At 48.7% G+C, this 19,226-nt stretch overlaps 1 protein-coding gene and 1 long non-coding RNA gene across 7 annotated transcripts in view; one reads left to right on the plus strand and one right to left on the minus strand.

Annotated features, from left to right (window-relative positions):
• ACTN1 (actinin alpha 1) overlaps positions 1-9,448 on the minus strand; it is a 94,605-nt gene extending 85,157 nt beyond the window's left edge. For 2 of the 5 annotated variants that reach the window (XM_077122825.1, XM_077122821.1), the window contains exon 1: positions 9,043-9,447. In XM_077122825.1, coding sequence (XP_076978940.1) covers positions 9,043-9,147 — 105 coding nt within the window. In that variant the 5' untranslated portion in view covers positions 9,148-9,447. Of the gene's footprint in view, positions 1-8,752; positions 8,948-9,042 lie in introns of those variants that run through there. The other 3 variants (XM_077122820.1, XM_077122819.1, XM_077122823.1) reach the window with 2 other exon arrangements.
• Positions 1-15,307, plus strand: part of LOC143651916 (uncharacterized) — a 39,302-nt gene extending 23,995 nt beyond the window's left edge. For both annotated transcript variants that reach the window (XR_013160331.1, XR_013160330.1), the window contains 2 exons: positions 55-1,072; positions 14,775-15,307. This is a non-coding gene — a long non-coding RNA (uncharacterized LOC143651916). The remainder of the gene's footprint in view (positions 1-54; positions 1,073-14,774) is intronic.
• The last annotated feature ends 3,919 nt before the right edge of the window (positions 15,308-19,226 follow it).

Consider the following 19,226-nt stretch of genomic DNA (forward strand, 5'->3'; position numbering starts at 1 on the left):
CACAACATTTACACTCACCTCCCAATATCTTTTTTTTTCCTTTTGCATGGGCAGGCACCAGGAATAGAACCCAGGTCTCCAGCACAACAGGCGAGAACTCTACCTGCTGAGCCAGGTAGATCCACCCCACCTCCCACTATCTTGAGCTCGTGATATGCCTTGAACTAAAATGAAAAGTTCCCTCTAAGGACCAGGTACCAGCACCTTCAAATCCTGCCCTTCCTCGCTGTCAGCCTGTAGCATGCTATTTTACATCTCTGAGCTCAAGCTCTTCATCTATAGAGTGTGATCACCCCACATACATTGCAAGGCTTTGCAAACATTAAAGGAGGTCACCAACAGAATGCGTGTAACACACAGGTCACGGGCAAGAAGGGTCTGTCTGCATTCTCCAGTCCCCCGCCCGCACCCTCAGGGTGACAGGCCTGGAGAGGACCCCGTTCCCTCTCAAGGAAGAATGGAACCCAGCCCAGAAGTGGCCTTCCATATGCCAAGGACCAGGCAGGCAGTTTCCAGGGTAACAGCATCATCTACATCTATGCCTGATTTCCATCCTCAGCTTCCTTTATTCTCTTCCGCCTCTGTAGTGGGCTAAGTCACCTTTCCCCACTATTGCTAGGCAACCTCCAAGGATGTTGTAGCTGCCTCACAGGCCCTGGGGAAAAGGCTGCCCCACTTGGGCCCCACCATTAACACTGGGATGGCAGAGGGCGTGTTGGCAAAAGCCATCCCAGGCCAACAGGGCTGATAGGTGCAGAGCCAGGGAGCATTTCCCCAAGGACTTAGATTTGGGTAACCAATGAAACCTACCTCTTCTCCACCCCGACTTCTGTGTGCTTGTACTTATGTGGGATCTATCTGCAGGCAATTTCCAAGAAAAGGGCCCCATTATGCATCTTACTGTTTATGAACGCTGAAGTTCTTGACTGATTTCCACTCACTCACCATGAGACTCGACCAGAGAGCAGCCAGTGAGCAAGACAGAACAGGTGGACACACAAATCAGAGAAAGAGGCTCAGGGATGATGAATGCCATGCCAGGGAATGTCCACTGTAGGAGACAGGGTGGCAGGTAATTGCTATTTTGTCCCTTACATATTTAGTATTTTCTGAGGTGTTTTCCTTAATTGAGATATAATTCACATAGCATAAAATCCACCCGCTCAAAGTGCGGAATTCAGTGTTTTTTTTAAAAGATATTCACAGGCTTGTGTTACCATCATCGCTCTAATTCCAGAACACGCTCATCACTGGGGTTTGGTTTTGTATATGTTTGTCTTTGGTTAAATGTTCCCAGAGAGATGAGAATTTGTTGTATAAGCAGTAGAACAAAGTGGTAAGGAGTGGAAGCTGCAGCTGGACTGACCGGCTTCGAGTCCCAGCTCCACCACGTGGTGGCTGCGGGATGATGGCTAGGTTAGTGACCGGCTCTGAGCCAACTCTCTCTTCTGTAAAATGGGTATAATGATAGCAGCCACCTCCCAGGGTCAGACTTGTTAGCAGCTGCGGAGCACCCAGAACAATGCCTGATACCCAGGACAGTGCCTGACGCCTACTACGCATGCGGAGCAGGCAAGCCACTGTCATTACTATGAGAAAAATAATTTACTTTAACATAAATCCAGTCTCGAGCTTCTCCGGATCTGAAGATGACCCTGCACAGGCTGCCACAGTTTGTGCTCATTCTTCGGGGAGGGGGGTGGGTCTGGCAGGTTGGGGCCATTGCAGCTGCCCCATGTGGCTTTAGGGCCTGCCTACACATGGCAAGCCCAGACTCAAGTTGCCCCACATATCACACCCTGCCAGATGACCCCCCCACCAGGAGATAATAGGAAGGAATAGCAGACAAGGCAAAGAAGAGTAGTTCTGACCCTCTCATCCCCACCCACAATACATATGCCCCTTCCCAGCTGAGAAGGAAGGACTCCAGGGAGCCTGGACTTGCCACTCAGCCTGGGAACAAGGGGGAGATTTGTGGCCATGTCTTAAGGAGAAGGTGGGCTTCTAGGGTGGCTCTGAGCCCTGGTTTGCAGGGTCTCCTGCCCCCCGTACACTCCCATGGCTTGTTGCCTCAGTCAGCGCCAAGTTTGGGTAAACAGGACTTAGCAGAGAGAGACATGAGCTAAATCATGAGTTTACCCGGGGCTGACCCAGACTGACCAAGACTAAGGAGCCAGGATAAGGGGGTTTCCTTTCCCCATACCCTCTCAGCCATGACCTCTCTGGGGAGCCTGTCCTGTAGACTGGAACTGCCCATAACCTCTCCTGTTTAGGCTAGTGGGCTCCAGGATGCCTCCGGTATCCTTGATGAGTAACTCAGCCCGGCTCATGGATAGTCTTGAGTTGCCAGCAACCCTCTTCCAGGATTCTCGGCCCTGGGGTTCTTCCTGCAGAGACGTGGCCCACTAACCACATTCAAAAGGGGATAAAAGCAGGGCTGGCGGGGAAGATGCCCTGATACTCCAGCCCCTGGCTCCTCGTCATGTCCCAGGAAACTCTGTCCAACCTCGAATGGGTTACACACTGGGGGCAGCTGTACAGAGGGGTGGGTGGGGCTTCAGAGCCAACCTGGGACTTGTACAGACAGCTAAGCCTGAACTTCCTCCCAGAAGGGGGAGAGCTCAGCTCTGGGAAGGGCAGCAAGAATGGAAAAGAAGAACAAAACCGGAGAACAATGGAAGGGAAAGTTACCAGCTAGAGCAGCTTGCAATCCCAAGAAGGCTGAGCCCTGCACCTGCATGGGTTACTCACTCCGAGCCCTGCTCTGCCCTTGCAGTCTTCTCCCTCCGTCCTTTCTACTCTCCTGCCTCTCCCCTCCCTTCCCTGACCTACTCTCCTGTACAGTCACAGCCCATCAGCCAGAGAAAGATGAGACTTCCCAGCAGAACCTTCTTCGAATCTGAATATCCTTTGAGGTCCAACTCAAATTCCACCCGCTCTTTGTTCTCCCCGGGCTGCCGTGCTGGCTCATGCCCGAGAGTGACATTTGTCTCAGCCAGCACCCCTGGTCATTATTGACACAGCCTGGTGTAACTCTGAGTCTTTCTGGTTCCCTCTCCACCTAAACCATGGTTTCTGTAACTCCAACACAACCAGTTCAGCATCTGATACCTAATGGGTGTTCAATTAACATTTACTGATTGACTCCTCAAGGAGAAATCATTGACATTCTTAGACTAACTAAGGTGGGGAGCAGAAACACCGGGCTCTTTCCTAGCAACACCCAGTAGCAGGACCATTTCTAGGCTACCCTTATGCCCTGCCTTGGCTCCAGAGCGACCAAAGATACCAGGTCTTATGTGACAAATCCTCATGCCAGGTTTATGGTTTGTGGCCCCTGACCAGTTGCCTAGTTCCAGGACTTTCTCAAGAAGATGGGAAGAGGAGGCCAAACTTCTAACCAGAAAGTCCAAGCTATAGCACACCCATTTGCGTGGAACCCAAACTACAGCACACCCATTTGCATGGAACCCAAGCTACAGCACACCCATTTGCATGGAACCCAAGCTACAGTACACCCATTTGCGTGAAACCCAAACTACAGCACACCCATTTGCATGGAACCCCCCTAACACACACACATACACACACTGTGAAACCCCCAGAGAAGGGGCTTCCTGACCCACTCACCCCACCCCACTGACCACCAAAACAGCATCGCAGCACCTCCCCCCAAAAGCCAGATTTAAAGAAATGAATTCCCTCTCCTTTTGCAAAGGCCAGTGACCACAGATTTTGCAGGAGTCTGCTAGCTAACCTCCTACTCCTATAAGCCCATCTTCCAACAGCCCCCTTTACTTCCCACTGTTAGTCAAAACTGGAGAGTCTGGGTTTCAGTGCTCTCCAGGCCTTCTCACATCTGTCAGCCTAGGAGACAGCCAGAGGCAGCCCCAGCCGACCCCGTCCAGGGCCAGCTGGCCTTCACGGAGCAGCAGGGCCTTTCCATCCCGCCTCCATCTCGCCTTCAGGCTTCGTCAGTCGCTTCAACATGAGCGGCACCTGCTCTCAGCTCTCCCACCGGCTGCGGGCTTTGGAAAGAAGGAGGCTGCAGCAGGTTCTTGTGTTAAGTAGGACAGGCTAAGCTGCCGGGAGGTGTGGGTGGACTTCAAAGAATGTCCTTGGCTATTTAACAGTGGGGTCTAAACACAGCTTTAAGTCTCTTTCGGAGAAAACTTGTATTTTGTGGTAATTTTACCTGTACAAGCTGACAAGGCTTTTAAACACTTGGACGTCCGTCATTTCATCTTGGACTTTTCAGGAAGTAGGGGAAGGACAGACAAGGGATTCATCCCCACTCCACATTGAAGGGGCCTGGGAAACCAGAGCAGCCAAGTGAATTAGAACGAGCCGGAGCTAAGCCTCAGGGTCAGAAATCACAGATAACAAACCCCTCATAGATCCCTATGCAACCGTTGGGCCCTTCAAAGATGTGTTTATACAATATGCCCTGACCCAAAGTGCATTGGGGAACAGCCATAGAAACTTTGGTTCCTCAAAATAGTTAACATTTATTGAGCACTCACTATGCTCTAACTGCTATGCCACTAAACCCCCATACAATTTGATCAGGAAGGAACTATTATTATCCCCAATCTCCATTAGCATCATCAGGCATAGAGCAGGGATCACTCAAGATCACACGGCCAGAGGGGGTGATGGTGGCACAGTGGCAGAAGTTCTCGCCTGCCGTGCCGGAGACCCAGGTTCGATTTCTGGTGCCTGCCCACGCAAAAAAAAAAAAAGTTACAAGATCACACAGCCAGTAAATGGAGGTCCAGGATAGGAACCCCCAGTGTGCCCAGAGTTCATCTATTTGCAGACGACTGAGCCAGGGTGTAGTCCCAGATTTCAGCCCTATCCCCACTCCCCAGCCTAGAGTTGGGAGACATGCATGATGCCATTTATTCCACTTTTCAGTAGTTATGACTTGATCACCTTCAACAGGTCTGACATTGTGCTAGATACCTGGGAGGGATACAGCAGAGAACAGGACTGGCCGGGCCCCTGACCCTATGGCCACCAGCATGATGAAACAGACAGAAAGCAGAACAGTGGGGGGGAATGGAAAGTAAAGCCAATTTTCTCCTCTTTCAGTTCCATTCCCACCAGGAAGGCAAGCCCATCCATCACCCCTGGCTGAGGGGGCCTAACCATCAGCATGAGCAGATGGCCCAGCCCCTCCCCAGGAAAGCCCATCCCCAGCAGGTCCTCCCCTCCCCTCCCCTCCCCTCCTTACAGTCCTCCCCATGGATGGGTAGCCTGGGTCAGCTCCTGTGATGGTCACGATGTCCAGAAGAGAGTCTGTTAACAAGGAAGCCTTTGACCTGGCCTGATATGGGTGCACAATCAGAATGCGGGTTTTATTTACAACCACCTGCATTCACCAGCCAGTGCCACCAGCCCATCTGTTTCAACATTCATTTGCTCAACAAATACTGATTAAGCTCCTACATGCAAAAAGCCTCAAGGCTGGCACCTGTGAGATACACCCTAAGCCACAGTCTCCAGGATTTAAGAAGGAAGAGAGAAAATAAATAAATTTTTATTATATACTACTTTACATATCTTCTCATGCCAACCCCGAGAGATGGGTATTAGACTCTTTCAAAAGAGGAATTGGAGACCTGGAGAGGTTAAGTAACTTGCCCAAGCTCACAAGCCTGCAAATGCACAGCCAGGGTCTTCTTCAAAGTCCAAGCTCTCTCCAGCATGCCAGACTGGCTGTTACCCAGCGCACACATCATCATAAAGAAGGCGAGATCCCCATGAGAGAATAAACCTGGGACTCTGGGCATCTTGAAAAGGTGAGCGTTCAAACCCACTGGCCAGAGAAAAGATGACTTCAGAGCTCAGCCTCGAAGGTCGGGACGATTGCGAAAAAGACAGGAAATTCCTCCAATCCACGTGCTCTGTCCCATAAAATAACTGGAATTCTGGAGGCATCAAGTCCAGCCCCACAAATTCTGCACTGCAACATTCTTTGAAGAAGTAACAAGCCATGGCCAACCCTCTGGGGTTCTTGAGTCATGCCTCCTCCTTGTATGGACTTCTGCCTGCATCTGCACCAAGGAAGTACTTCCAACCACGTCATCTCAGCTGATCCTGTAGCAGCCTGAGGGCTCAGCAGGGCAGACTTATGGCCCTTTACAGAAGAACAAACCATGGATGTCTCATTCAGTGCTTTACTCCTAGCACCTTGAACTGTGTCCAGCACAAAGATGCTCACAGAACATTTACTGAATGAATGAATAAGAGCAGCTCAGAAAAGTGAAATGCCCTGCCGGCCGTCTCACAAATAGCCGCTGATGGCTAAACACGGGGTCTTATACATGACATCGCACTGGGTCCTCCTCTTTGTGTACACTCACACCCCTGCCTGAAATTGTCGGCCTCTGTCTGCTCGTAGGACACTGGTTCTACTCAACCCTCACCTCCCACAGTCAGTTGAGAAGGTGTCAAAAGCAACAATTTACTCAACGTCTGGTCCCCCACATGTCATACCACTTCCTGATACCCCCAGTGCTCTGCTGAGAAATAGGCAGGGCAGAAATTCTACAGATGAGGAAACCGAGGCCCCGGCAAGGTAACATGGAGAATTAAGGGCAAGAAAAAACAAACTGGGACCAGACTTCCTGACTTGCACGTGGAGCTCCTTCTGCTCTATTCTCCTCCATCAATCCCACCAAAGCTGGTCTTGGCTCCAGGGATCCTCGCTGGCTCTGGCGGTCTGGCCCAGCTTTCTTACCTCCCTCACCACCGAGGGACAATTGAGGAGACGATGCCTGTCCCAGCCACACCACGCTGTGTGCCATTCTATTTCCCCCTCCGCAACTGTGCCTGGCTCACAGAGCCGCTGGGAATATCAGCTGAGACAATATACATGATGTGGTTACAACAGTGCCTAGCACACAGAAAGAGCTCAGCAAACACAAGTTCCCTGGAACTGTTGAGTTTGCTCATTAATAATCAAACATCCAAGATGACCCTGTTCTTACCTGGCTGTCCAGAGGCCTGTTACCCAGCCAGATGAGAATTTTCAGGGTCTTTATTTTTTCCCCAATTGCATTCATTCAGTCAGTAGTACTGTGCACCTCCTATGAGCAGGCCAGGCTGTCAGACAGGGGAGATAAGAGGTTCTGCCCTTCAGGAACTTAGTCTCACAGTCCTTAAAGGGACGTGATTCTCGGGGGGCTCAGGCACCCTGCCTGAGCTTACACTAGATGCTCCTTTTCCACTCTCATGGAAGGTCCCAGGACATCCACCTTAATCCCACCCATCCTGTCCAATTCAAAATCTATTCTCAAGAACGCTTCTTCAAGGGGGCAGAGGGAAGAGCCCCCCCTTGTGTTGTCCCTCATGGACATCTCCAAATAACCCATTCAATTTTCAACACCACCAACAGCCTAATGGTTCCTAGGAGTAAGCCAGGTGACTGGGGGCTGCTGATCAGCCCCTCCCAGGCCAGCTCTCCCCCAGGGGACCAGCAGGAAGACAGTGTGTTAAGCAATGTCTTTACAAAGAAGTCAGCTCAAAGCCAGGGGACATAGCTGCGTAGAGCCTGGTGGGGTAGAGGCCGCGGGGCCCCAGGACGCCGGCTTTGAGGAAGCCCTTTGTGCGTGTGTTTTAAATTACCTCTGCTTGTCTGATGAAGTGAGTAAAAGGGCGCCGTTTCAGGGCTTAGGATTCCTGAGTGAGCTAATACAGGATGCCTTTGGCTGAGAGAAAAAAAAAAAAACTTCAGTCGGCTCCCTAAACTCCCCCCCTTTCAAGTTTAAAAAAGGGATGAATGTTACCATTTTTGGACATGAGCGTTCTCCCTCAAGCCCAGCCCTAACCGCACTATCCAGAAGGACGCGCCATCCTGTCCCCCCCATTCCCAGATCAGCGGGGGGGGGGGGGGGGGAAGGGGGTACGAAATGAAGTGGGGAGTGACCGGATGGGAGCGGAGCGGAGCGGGGCGGGGGTGGGGTGGGGTGGGGTGGGGTGGAGGGAAGGTTCAGGGTACGTGGCCGCCTGGGGCAAGGGCTCACAGCGAAGGCAGGAAGCGGCGGCAGGGTTGGGACTCCCTCTCCCCACCCCGAGTGGTTTTCTGACCTCTTCCTGCCAGCGGCCACTGTGCCGAGTTCCACTGCCAGCTCCGAGTCCAGCCCCCGGGGTGGGACGCGAACCCCGCACAAGGCGCGTGGGACGCGGCGTGGTGGCTATGCAGGGACACCTCCCCCCGTCCCCCAGTGACTGACCCGCAGATCCCCCCAGGGACAGTCCCTTGCTCTGGAGCCCCCTGATTCAGATCAAACACAAGGGGAAGGGGTGAGGGTCGGAGGCGCAGGCCGCAGAGGCAGGTCCAACCGCGGCTCGCAGCTACCAACCACTGAGTTAAGCAATAAACGGTTTGTGGTCCTGACTCCGCCCCCACAGGGCAGGATGGGGCACATCGTTTGCCCCCCGGGTTTCTCGGCTCCAAAGACACGCCAGCGGGTCCACCACTAGACAAAACCCTGAGGCTGCCGTCAGTGCTTCCCGCTCCCGGCTGTCCCCTCGGCCTGTGGTCCGGGGCTGGGGAGCACAGTCCCGGGCACCCTGCCCCTCCAGGTACTGAGCCCAGGGCGGCCGGGAAAGCGCGCAGCCACCGCACGCCATATGGGGAGGCGGCCCAGGGGCGGGGAAGGGAAGGGAAAATCGATCCGGGGAGAGCAGCCTCCAGGGCTAGGGTCTCAGCCCCAGCCTCGGGCGCACCGCCCCCGCGCCCTACCCCTGCGGAACGGTGCGGCAGGAGCCCTGACGCCGGATGGCGGTCCCCACCGCGACCTGGCCGCCGGCGGCCCCACCTCTCCGCGCTCGGACTCGGCTTTCGCGGGCTCTGGGGCAGCGGCGCTCCCCCTTCCGCCCCGCGCCTGTAACCCAACACCCCAACCTCAGAGCGGCAGCGCATCCCCGCCCCCGCCGGTGCGCGCCCGGACCCGTCGCGAGCCTGGAGCCGGGAGCTCCCAGGGCTGGGGGAGCTGGGACTGGGGACGGCGGCGGGCGAGCTGGGTTGCTGACCTTTCTCTGCTGCTTCTCCCAGGCCGGGTCCAGGAGCAGGTCTCGGTCCCAGTCCTCTTCCGGCTGCATGTAGTCGTTGTTTTGCTGGGAATCATAATGGTCCATGATGGTGCGCGCGTGCTAGGGGCTGGATTTCTTCCTCCACCTTCTCTCCGGGCGGCGGCGGCTGCTCCTGCTGCTGCCCCGGCGCCGGGAGGGAGTCGGGCCGGGCTGGGCTGGGATGGTGGGGCCGAGCTAACTCCCCTGCGCCCAGTTCCGCCGCGGCGCTGCTCCGGGAGGCTGGTGCTAGAGGCGACGGCGGCAGGGGCGGCTAGAGCTCGCCAACTGCCTGCCTGCGGGCGGGTGCTCCGACCTAATCTCCAAGCACAGTGAGCTAGGCGGACACACTCTCGCTGCGAGAGCCGTGCCGGGCGGGGGCGGGGAGAAGGGGCAGGGCCCTCCCAAGGTTCTCTATTGGCCAGGCCGAGTTGCCCAAACTTCCCCCCATCGCCTCTCATTGGGAATTCCTGGCATCCATCAGGTCGGCTGCAGCACATATAGGTGGACCTGGCGGCCCCCTCCCTGTGCGCACTCCCCCGCCCACTCCCCAGGTTCCCACTCCCCCGAGGCTCATGTGACACCAGCTTAAGCTGATCGGAACTGAAGCCGGGGGACGCCTTCCCGAGCTCGGGGACTGAGCGGCGCGCTCTAGAGCCCCAGGAGCCCCGGGGGGGTGGACCGGTTCCCCGCCCACGGGAAGGCCCCGAACTCCGGCGCGCTGGCCTTACTGCGCTCCCACGCAAGCTGCAAGTCCCCGGGAGGGCAGGTGGTGAAGGGACGCGAAAAAAACCCGAAAAGCATTTTTTTTCTCTTTCCCTAGGAGCTCTGGGTCCCGGCAGGTCGGCATCCAAGGAAAGGGGGCGGGGAGAGGACAGAATGGAAAGGAATGTCCTGGGAATTTCCTGACTCCGCGCCGCAGGCCCCCTCCCGCTCCCGGCGCGACTCTGCCGACCCCTCTCCACCACAAGCCGCGTTTCTCACCAGCAAACGGTGCTCAGAGCCACCGGCCGTTCCCGCCTCGCCTCGGGGTCCTTTCCAAACTGCCCTGGGGCTCAGGGGATCGCTGCGCCGCGGTGGCAGCTGTGTCGCTCGGCTTCCCGGGATCCCCTGCTGGTCCCCGCGGGCCCGAGGCTACCTTCGTGTCCCCTGTCCCTCTCTTACATACCCGAGCAGCATATTGGAAGTTAGGAGGAAAGGCCCTGGGTGACCTGCCTACTCCAAGCCCCCGTTCTGATCCCTTCCCCTGCCACTTGATAGATGGAGAAACTGAGGCTCAAAGAGCTGAGCTGGGAAAGGGATTGAGCGCATTCTCAGACTCCACAGCCCAACCCTGTAAACTTCTGTCTGACGAACAGAGCTTTACTGTTACTGGAGGAGGAAGGAGGGAAAGATCGACAGAACACCTCTCACTTCTGCTCTGTCCCTGCTCTCTGGGAATGCGGCCTGTGCTTCCTTCTTCAGGCTCAATAAGAGCCGAGTTTAAAAGAGCTGGTGGGGCCGAGACAGATGCCCGGAAGAGGCCGGCCTCACGTTCTGGTGGGCGCCCCTGAGGGATCCGGGATCTGAAGAATCGTAGCAAGTGAACCTCGGGTAGGTAACACACTGCCCACCACAGACTTTGCTAATCCCGTAGCAGAGCGCCTAACGCCTAGCACAGTAGGAGTGCTTAATCACGTTTTCAGGATGAATCCCCGAGTCAAATGCAAACATGTAGGTGTGTCAGCGCAGAAGACAGTGGAATTAGAGGAAGGGCGGTGAATTAGGACCCTGAAAAGCTGCAGTCTTCGACATGGGAAAAGGTGAAGAAAGTGCTCTCAGGAAAGCAGGCTGACACTGATGTGAGCACACGTCCATCGCTCCCTGACGCTGTTAGTCAACCCCAAGCGTTTATGCAAGTGTTCTCTGGCAGCGTTGTGCCTGCCACAGGTCTCTGGCTGTGGAAACCATCTTCTGAGCTACAGAGACAGCCGATTTATGGACTATTTTATAACCACTTCTATCTAAGCTGTGACTCTGAACCTAACATAGAAGGTGATGATAGTGTGGTACTTATTCATTCGCTCAATAAATATTCGCTGAACATCTCCTTTGTATCAAGGAATGTGCTGGATGCTATAGATAGGGCAATGAAAAAAACACCATCCCTGGCCCACACAGCTCAGCAGTGTTAGAAACAGAAACAAAAATATAACACAGTGCAATGCATACAAGGAGAGAAATCTGACCAGAATTTTGTGAGTGCATAAAGGAGAAGCAACTAACCCAGCATGGGAAAGAAGGGTGCCAGGTATAAGTTTTTGGAGTAGGTGAAACTCGACAGAATGAAAGGCAGCCAGTTGAAAGGAATGTAGGGGGCTATTCCAAGCAGAAGGAACAGTGTGAGCTAATGCGCCAGGGGTGGGGGCAGGAAACTGCCTGGTTTACAAAGGAGTACTTAGAGTTTTGGTGTGGCTGGACTAGAAATTCAAGGTAGGGGTGGCTGGAGAGGTGGGCAACAGTCAGACCATGGAAGCCTTGTGTGCATGGGAAAGGTAGCTTTGAAGGGAGCAAGGCTGGTTGGAAGCAGTGAGACCAGTTACGAAGCTGTTGCAATAATCTAGGTAGGAACAGAGATGAGTAGATACAAAAGAGATAGGAGGTAAGACAGAAGCCTCAGTGTTTGACTGGATGTGAGGTGGAGAGGGAGGAGTAAGGGATGATAGATGCTCCTTTTTTCTTTTGAGAGGTCCATATGGGGAAGTCCATGCACTTTACCATCTTATTTAGTTTCACCTATGGTGAGAATTGTCTGCATTTACAGAGAAAAGAAAGTAAGGCTCAGAGAGGTAAGTAACAAGCCCAAAGTCACACAGGCATGTGTGACTCCCAAGCCCATGCTTTTAACCCAGGGAGCTGTTTTGCTCTCCCATCCCTCCACCCCCAGGGGCCTTTGGCAATGTCTGGAGATATTTTTGGTTGTTACAACTGTGGGGAATGGGGGAATCCTGCTGGCATCTAGTAGGTAGAGACCGAGCATGCTGCTAAACATCTTACACTGCACAGGACCGTCCGTCCCCATGACAAAGAATTATCCAGCCCCAAATGATAATAGTGCTGCTGTTGCTTTAACCATGGGTTTCTAATTTGGATGATCTGGTGAGTGGTGAAAGTACAACCAACTGAGGTAAAGAATGAAGCAGGAGCAGATTTGGGAACAGAATCATCGACTGAGGGTGAACACATTGAACTTGAGGTGCCCTCAGGGTGTTCAGATTCAGTTGCCTAGCCAGCAGGTGACTGTATGGACCTGACCTCAGGAGTGACAGAGATTTGAGAATCATCCACATAAAGGAAGAGACTGATGCCACGAGACCATCCATTGAGAGTGAGCAAATGGAGATGAGAAGAGAACCAAGGGCAGAACTCTCAAGAGCAGCAGCTTAGAAAGGGAGGGAAACGAAGGAAAACCCCTGAAGGAAAACAAGGACCCCTGATCAACCAGGAGCAAGGAGACCCTGGGGCATATGTTGTCATGGAAGTCAAAGAAGCAAATTTTCCAAGTGAGTGCAATTGGCAACATCAGATATATCTAAAGGTCTGGAAAGTAAGGCCTAAAAAAGTGTCTGTTGGATTTGACAGTGGAAAATTCTTTGGTGACCTTTGCATGCGGAATTTAGTAAAGTGGCCAAAGCAATGAGTTTGAGATGCTAGAACCTGGTGACTAAATGGAGACAATGAATAGAAAAGGAAAAATAAAGACAAGAAAGAGAAACATTAGACTGTAGCTAGAGGGAGGCTGGGGTCAAAGGAGGATTTTCCTTAGAATAGGAGAGACATGAGCAGAACAACTCAGTTAAGAGAAAAGGTAAAGATTCTGACGTTGCAGCATCCTGCAGCCTCAGCCAGGGGGTCCCAGCTGCTCTCAGTGGAGAAGCTGGCCAGCCACAGTCTCAATACCATCACGGCCACCCGGCCACCACCGTCCCCCACCGTGTCCCCGTCCATACAGCACGGAGCCAAGGGCAGCCCCAGGGCCCGGCCAAAGCCTCTGAAACAGGAGCCGAAACACATCTTCCAGCAACACCAGGAAACTCCGAAAGAAGAAAACAGAAATGGAATCTATTTGGGATCTGCAGAAGCAAGAGCCCAAAAAGATAGTCCCTCACGATGAAGCCAATGATAGTCCAGGTCAGCGAAGGGTGGCAGGGTCAGACTGCCTGCTCGTCACCTTTCTGCAGCATTGGCGCCCCCATTGATGGGACCCCCGAGGCTTTTACGCCCCTCAGCCTTCAACGCAGCAGAGGAACCGTAAGTAGAATCGCCGGATTATATATACAGATACATATATTTAGTTGTTTTTAAAATGGCAACTGAAAGTAATTAGACTTCTTAAGGAATCAAAATTTATTTCGAGAGACTACACAAGGTTATTTAATATCCAGTACTAATAGCTCTTTTTGTTTGCGTTTGTTAGTTTTTGTTTTTAAGAGTGAATGCAAGTAATGTTCCAAGAAATGATCATGATGATGAATATGCAACTGTGTGATGATATTACGCATTACTGATTATATACGTAGAACGGAATGATCAAAAGTTACGAATGTTTGCGTTTGGTGTTTTTTGGTATTTCAAAAAAAAAATAATAAGAAGAGTGAATGCAAGTGATTAATGGATGCAGCCCCAACGAGTGTGGTACTTAAGTTTCTGCTGTAATCAGCTTGGACAATAAATGACCCACTGGACAGGCAAATCCACAGAAAAGATCTCTGTATCTTGTCCTGTGACTAAAGTGATACACTGATCACGTGGAACCCAGAATGACTCACCATCTTCCCCACTCCTCTCTTGATCTTTTGGTTTTACGTTGAAACCCTGCAAGAATGTTGGATAAATGCCAGGGATGATTTATTTGTTTATTTATTTTAGCAGATATGATTTACATGTCTTGCCAGGATTTAAGCAGCCTCTGTGGGGTCTCGGGGAAATACCTTTTCTTTCCTTTTATTATTTTATTTTGCATGGGCAGGCACCGGGTATTGAACCCGGGTCTCTGGCATGACAGGTGAGAACTCTGCCACTGAGCCACCTTCACACTGCCCTTTCCTTTTATTTTTTGTGGGGGTGGAAATGGGGGAGGGCATTGATGTTCTACAATTCTAGAATAGTGCGTTGTACATAGTTCACTTGACTTCAGTTACACATGGGACTTTTACAACTGAAGAAAATCCATGAATGTCATTTGAAGAAAAGTTGCAGAACAAGCATTGGCTTAGGTATTCAATAAAACAATTTCTCCTTTTCCAATACTTTAGTATAATTGTGTAACTGGAAGCAAAAAATGTTTTCTGCTTTTCAGCTGTAGGGGCTCTAGACTTGCTCTCTGTCACTAAGACTAAATGTGCTGTTTTCCTTGTATTTTATTCAAACATCTAAAGGAAAAACTTCCGTATGCTTCGGTAAATTCTCTCCGTCTTAATTTCTCAGAAAAATCTAAGAGGAGAAGAAAGAAAAAGCCCACGAAAATAAAAATGTTTTCATATTTTTAATCTGGTAAGGAGGCAATAGATCCTGCCTGTAGAAGGTATGTTTTCAAGCAAATTATACTCCTGAGCTCATTAGCTTCAAATTATATCTTAACAAATACATATTATTACTAAATAAAATGGTTTCTTTTTAAGGAAAATAATGTGAGGTTCTGGAATTTTTTCTTTTAGGCAGAGAAGAGCAGAAACCCTGTCATTTCATCACATTTCCATCCTGTTACACTGCTGTTTGTATAGAGCTTGCTAAAATAAAATTTTTATGTGTGCAGAAACTAAGGGTCCAAATGAGGATTGAGCGATGTTAGTGGCATAAAAAACAAGTTCTCTGGCCTGGCATAGCATCACATCACACACGCAGAAATTAGTGTATACATGTATGTCAAATACAGGTTAAAATAGCAGGGCATTTATACAGAGAGGTATAGTCTTCTAATAAAAGTAGACTGAATCCCCCCGGGCTATTTCGGGGGAGAAGGTAACGACTTCTGTTCTACCCATTTGCTTAAGAAATGTCCAATTTTGAAAGAGCATTGCACGGCTGAGTTCTCTTGTTTTGTTGGTTAAGGCTTTTAAATAGCAGCTCATAAAAGAAGCTGTTGAACTCAACATAGAGTAGAGAAATTAAATTTATCCCTTTACTTTGGATTTCTTCTGCTGTGCTTAGATTTTAAAATTATAGCATGAATTACCCATTCCATGTGATGGAAACAGAGCTTTTGATACATAATGTACACATATTATTCTAATTGTATCAGTCCAGGTTCTTGCCTAGACCAGTGCCAGATAGTTTCATTTTACCTGTAAACTGTGTCACTTTTACTGATATTGTAATTTTCAAATGTATAATATGTTTACAAATGTGCCCTGCATTTCCTCTGCCTTGTTCCTATTTTGATTTTTGCTGCGTCTCCTGCCTGCTTGCCAAATATCAGGATGCTTCAGGCCTGTGCATCCTATGCACAACTGAAAACAGAGGCAGCCTTGAGCTTTAAAGCGTTTGAACAGACTGGAAAATGCAACACACCACATACCGAAGTGAAAGAAGTCTGTGTTTTTTCAAATAAAAATTTTCAAAAAGTTAAAACAAAAAGAGAGAGAAAAGGTAAGCAAAAGAAAGTTGGGGGATGGTGTGAGGTCCTTGAAGGGATGGTGTGAGGTCCCTGGGGAGACAAGACCATGTTTCCAAGGCCCCCGCGTGGGCCGTGAATAAGAGGGAGGACTGTCATGTTCTGAGAAAGAAGGAAGAAAAGGATGGGGGAGGATGTCCATAAGTGTGTGGGAAGAGAGTCAAGGAGTGGGCTGAAATTCCACCTGATAATCTTGGTCTTCTCAGTAAAGGAGGAGACCCTGACGGGTGGACTGAAGGTGATGAATTGACTAATCTTTCCATCCGGGATTCGTTGGTGACCTTCATACTGGTCATAGGATACTGGTGATACCAGATCCCACTACAATGCTACCTTCTATAGACACATGTAAACAGATAGGTCTCCTTGAAGCCCACCTAAGGGAATATGGCTATTTTTTTATAACTTTTTTTTGTATAATATAGCAATATATACAAAGCAAAGAAATAAAAAAGCAATAATTTTCAAAGCACTCTTTGCCAAGAGGTTATAGGACAGATCCCACAGTTTGTCATGGGCTACCATAGGGTCCTCTCAGATTTTTCCTTCTAGCTGCTCCAGAATATAGGAGGCTATAAAGAAGACATATTTTTTTATCATCACAATCATTTTTTTCTTTTTTTGATGAAAAATAACATATATATATATAAACAATAAATTTCAAAGCACAGCACCATAATTAGTTGTAGAACATATTTCAGAGTTTGACAAGGGTTACAATTCCATAATTTTAGGTTTTTACTTCTAGCTGCTCTAAGATACTAGAGGTTAAAAGAGATATCAGTTTGATGATTCAGCATTCATATTCCTTTGTAAAATGCTATCCTTCCTGTATAACTCCACCATCACCTTCGATCTTTCTAGCCATCTGTTTAAGGGTATTTGGGCTATGGCCATTCTAACTTTTTCATGTTGGAAAGGTCTGTCAATAATATGGGGCAGGGAGATGGAATTATCTGAAGTTCTGGAGAGACTGGGCCTTCTAGGTTTCAGGATTTATCTGGACCAGGGACCCATCTGGAGGTTGTAGGTTTCTGGAAAGTTGCTCTAGTTCATGGAACCCTTGTGGAATCGTATATATTGCCCTAGGTGTTCTTTAGAATTGGCTGGAATGGTCCTGGTTGGGGTTTGGCAGGTTATGATAGGTAGCAAGGTCTAAATGATGCTTGCGTAAGAGCAACTTCCAGAGTAGCCTCTTGACCCAGGATATAGTTATTAAAAGTGTTGATTGTTTTTAGGTGGTCTAAATTGCATCCAAGTTTATAACATCCATTCTCTTTTTCTGTTTTTAATTGTGACATAACATACAGTAGAGCGCACTAATCAAGTGCACTAATCTTAAACTCAGTGAAATTTTACACGTGCATACACCCATGTAACCACCACGCAGGTCAAGATATAAAACATCTCCAGCACCCCAGAAGGTTTTCTCTTGCCCTGTCCCAATTTGTACCCCATCCCACACAGGTAACCACTATTCTGACTTCTTGTCAACTATGATTATTTTTATGTTTTTAATTTCATAAATGGAATCATAGAGTATTGTCTCTGATATTTTTGCTCAATTTAATACCTGTGAGATTTATTCATGTTGTTATAACTTGTATCAGTAGTTTGTTCACTTTTCTTTTCTCTTTTTGTTATAAGTATTCCACTATATATCCTAATTTATTTATCCATTCTCCTGTTGATGAACATTTGCATTGTTTGGAGTTACTTACTATGAATAAAGCTGTTTTCTCCCCTGAGGGAGAAAGGGACACCCAAATCAATAGGCCATGCCCTCGATCTTATACTTGTGAAGCTTATGTAGGTAGCATGGAAGATTAAACTACCTATAGGAATGCCTAAGAGTTGCTGGTGGAGGACCTCTGCTGTTGCTCAAATGTGGCCTCAGTCTCTCTAAGCCCAACTCTGCAAGTGAAATCATTGCCCTCCCCCCACGTGGGACATGACAGCCAGGGGTGAAAGTCTCCCTGGTGACGTGGGAGAGGACTCCCAAGGATGAATCCAGACCTGGAACCATAGGATCAACAATTCCATGCTGACCAAATAGGGCAAAAGAAGTGTAATTAATAAAGTATCAATTGCAGAGAGAGTTCAAATAGAGTTGAGAGGCTACTCTGTAGGTTGCTCTTACACAAGCTTCAGGTAGACCTTGCTACCTATCATAACCTGCCAACCCCCAACCAGTACCGTTCCAGCCAATCCTAAAGAAAACCTAGGACAATTTGTAAGATTCCGCAAGGGTTCCAGGCACTGGAGTAACTTTCCAGAAACCTACAACCTCCAGTTGGGTTCCTTGTCGTCCTGAAACCTAGCCCAACCTCTCCAGAACATCAGATAGTTCCATCTCCCTTCCTCATATTAGTGACAGACCCTTCCAATATCAAAAATTTAGAATTGCCATAGCCCAAACAACCCCAATGAGAGGTGTGGAAAGATCAAAGGTGATGGTGGAATTATACATAAAGGACAGGACTTAATAAATGAATATGAATGCTGAATCATTAAATTGATATCTCTTTTAGTCTCTAGTATTTTAGAGCAGATAGAAGTAAAAACCTAAAATTGTAAAATTATAACCCATGTCAAAGTCTGAAATATATTCTACAACTAATTGTGGTGCTGTGCTTTGAAGTTTATAGCTTTTTTGTATGTATGCTATTGTTCACAAAAAAAGAAGGGAAAAGAAGTCGATTGTGATGATAAAGTATTTAAGCCCTCCAGCCTCCTATATTCTGGAGCAGCTAGAAGGAAAAATCCGAGAGGATCGTATGGTAGCCCATGATCTGGGATCTGTCCTGTAACTACTTGTCGAAGAGTGCTTTGAAAACTATGGCTTTTTTATTTCTTTGCTTTGTATATATGTTATACTATATACATAGTATAACATTTATACTATATACATAGTACATTATACTATATACGTAGTATAACATTATATATAGTATAAAATATATATACTATACAATAAAAAAAGTTAAAAAAAATTAGAATATATTCACACATACCAGTCAGTGATAATGCATACTTTCCTTAATCTCATGGGCTATATATCAATGGAATTTTTATTTCCTTTTACCATAGTGACTTCTACATTTTTTTCCTTTATAAAATTTTCTAAACACAACAGAACTTTTTTGGCTAGCATCATATTTATGTCATTATGCCAAGCTCAAAAAAAAAAGTAAAATCATTTAAATGAAAAAAAAGAGCATTTTCTGCATGGTTTTGGTGGACATATGCATTCGTTTCTCTGGGTTGTAAACCCAGGAGTAGAATTGTTGGGTTATAGGGTAGGCATGTAATTAGCTTAGGTGGATATTGCCGAACAATTCCACGTCCTTTCGAACCTCAGACTTATTTTGCCAATTAAAACAAATTTTAGCTATTAGAGTGGGTGAGTAGTAGCCTTTTTTTGTGAGGCTAATATTTTCATAGGCTTATTGACAACTTGAATAAATAACGATTCATTTTTAAAAATTTATTTATT

This window comes from Tamandua tetradactyla, chromosome 12, assembly GCF_023851605.1.
Source record: "Tamandua tetradactyla isolate mTamTet1 chromosome 12, mTamTet1.pri, whole genome shotgun sequence".
In the NCBI taxonomy this organism is placed as follows: domain Eukaryota; kingdom Metazoa; phylum Chordata; class Mammalia; order Pilosa; family Myrmecophagidae; genus Tamandua; species Tamandua tetradactyla.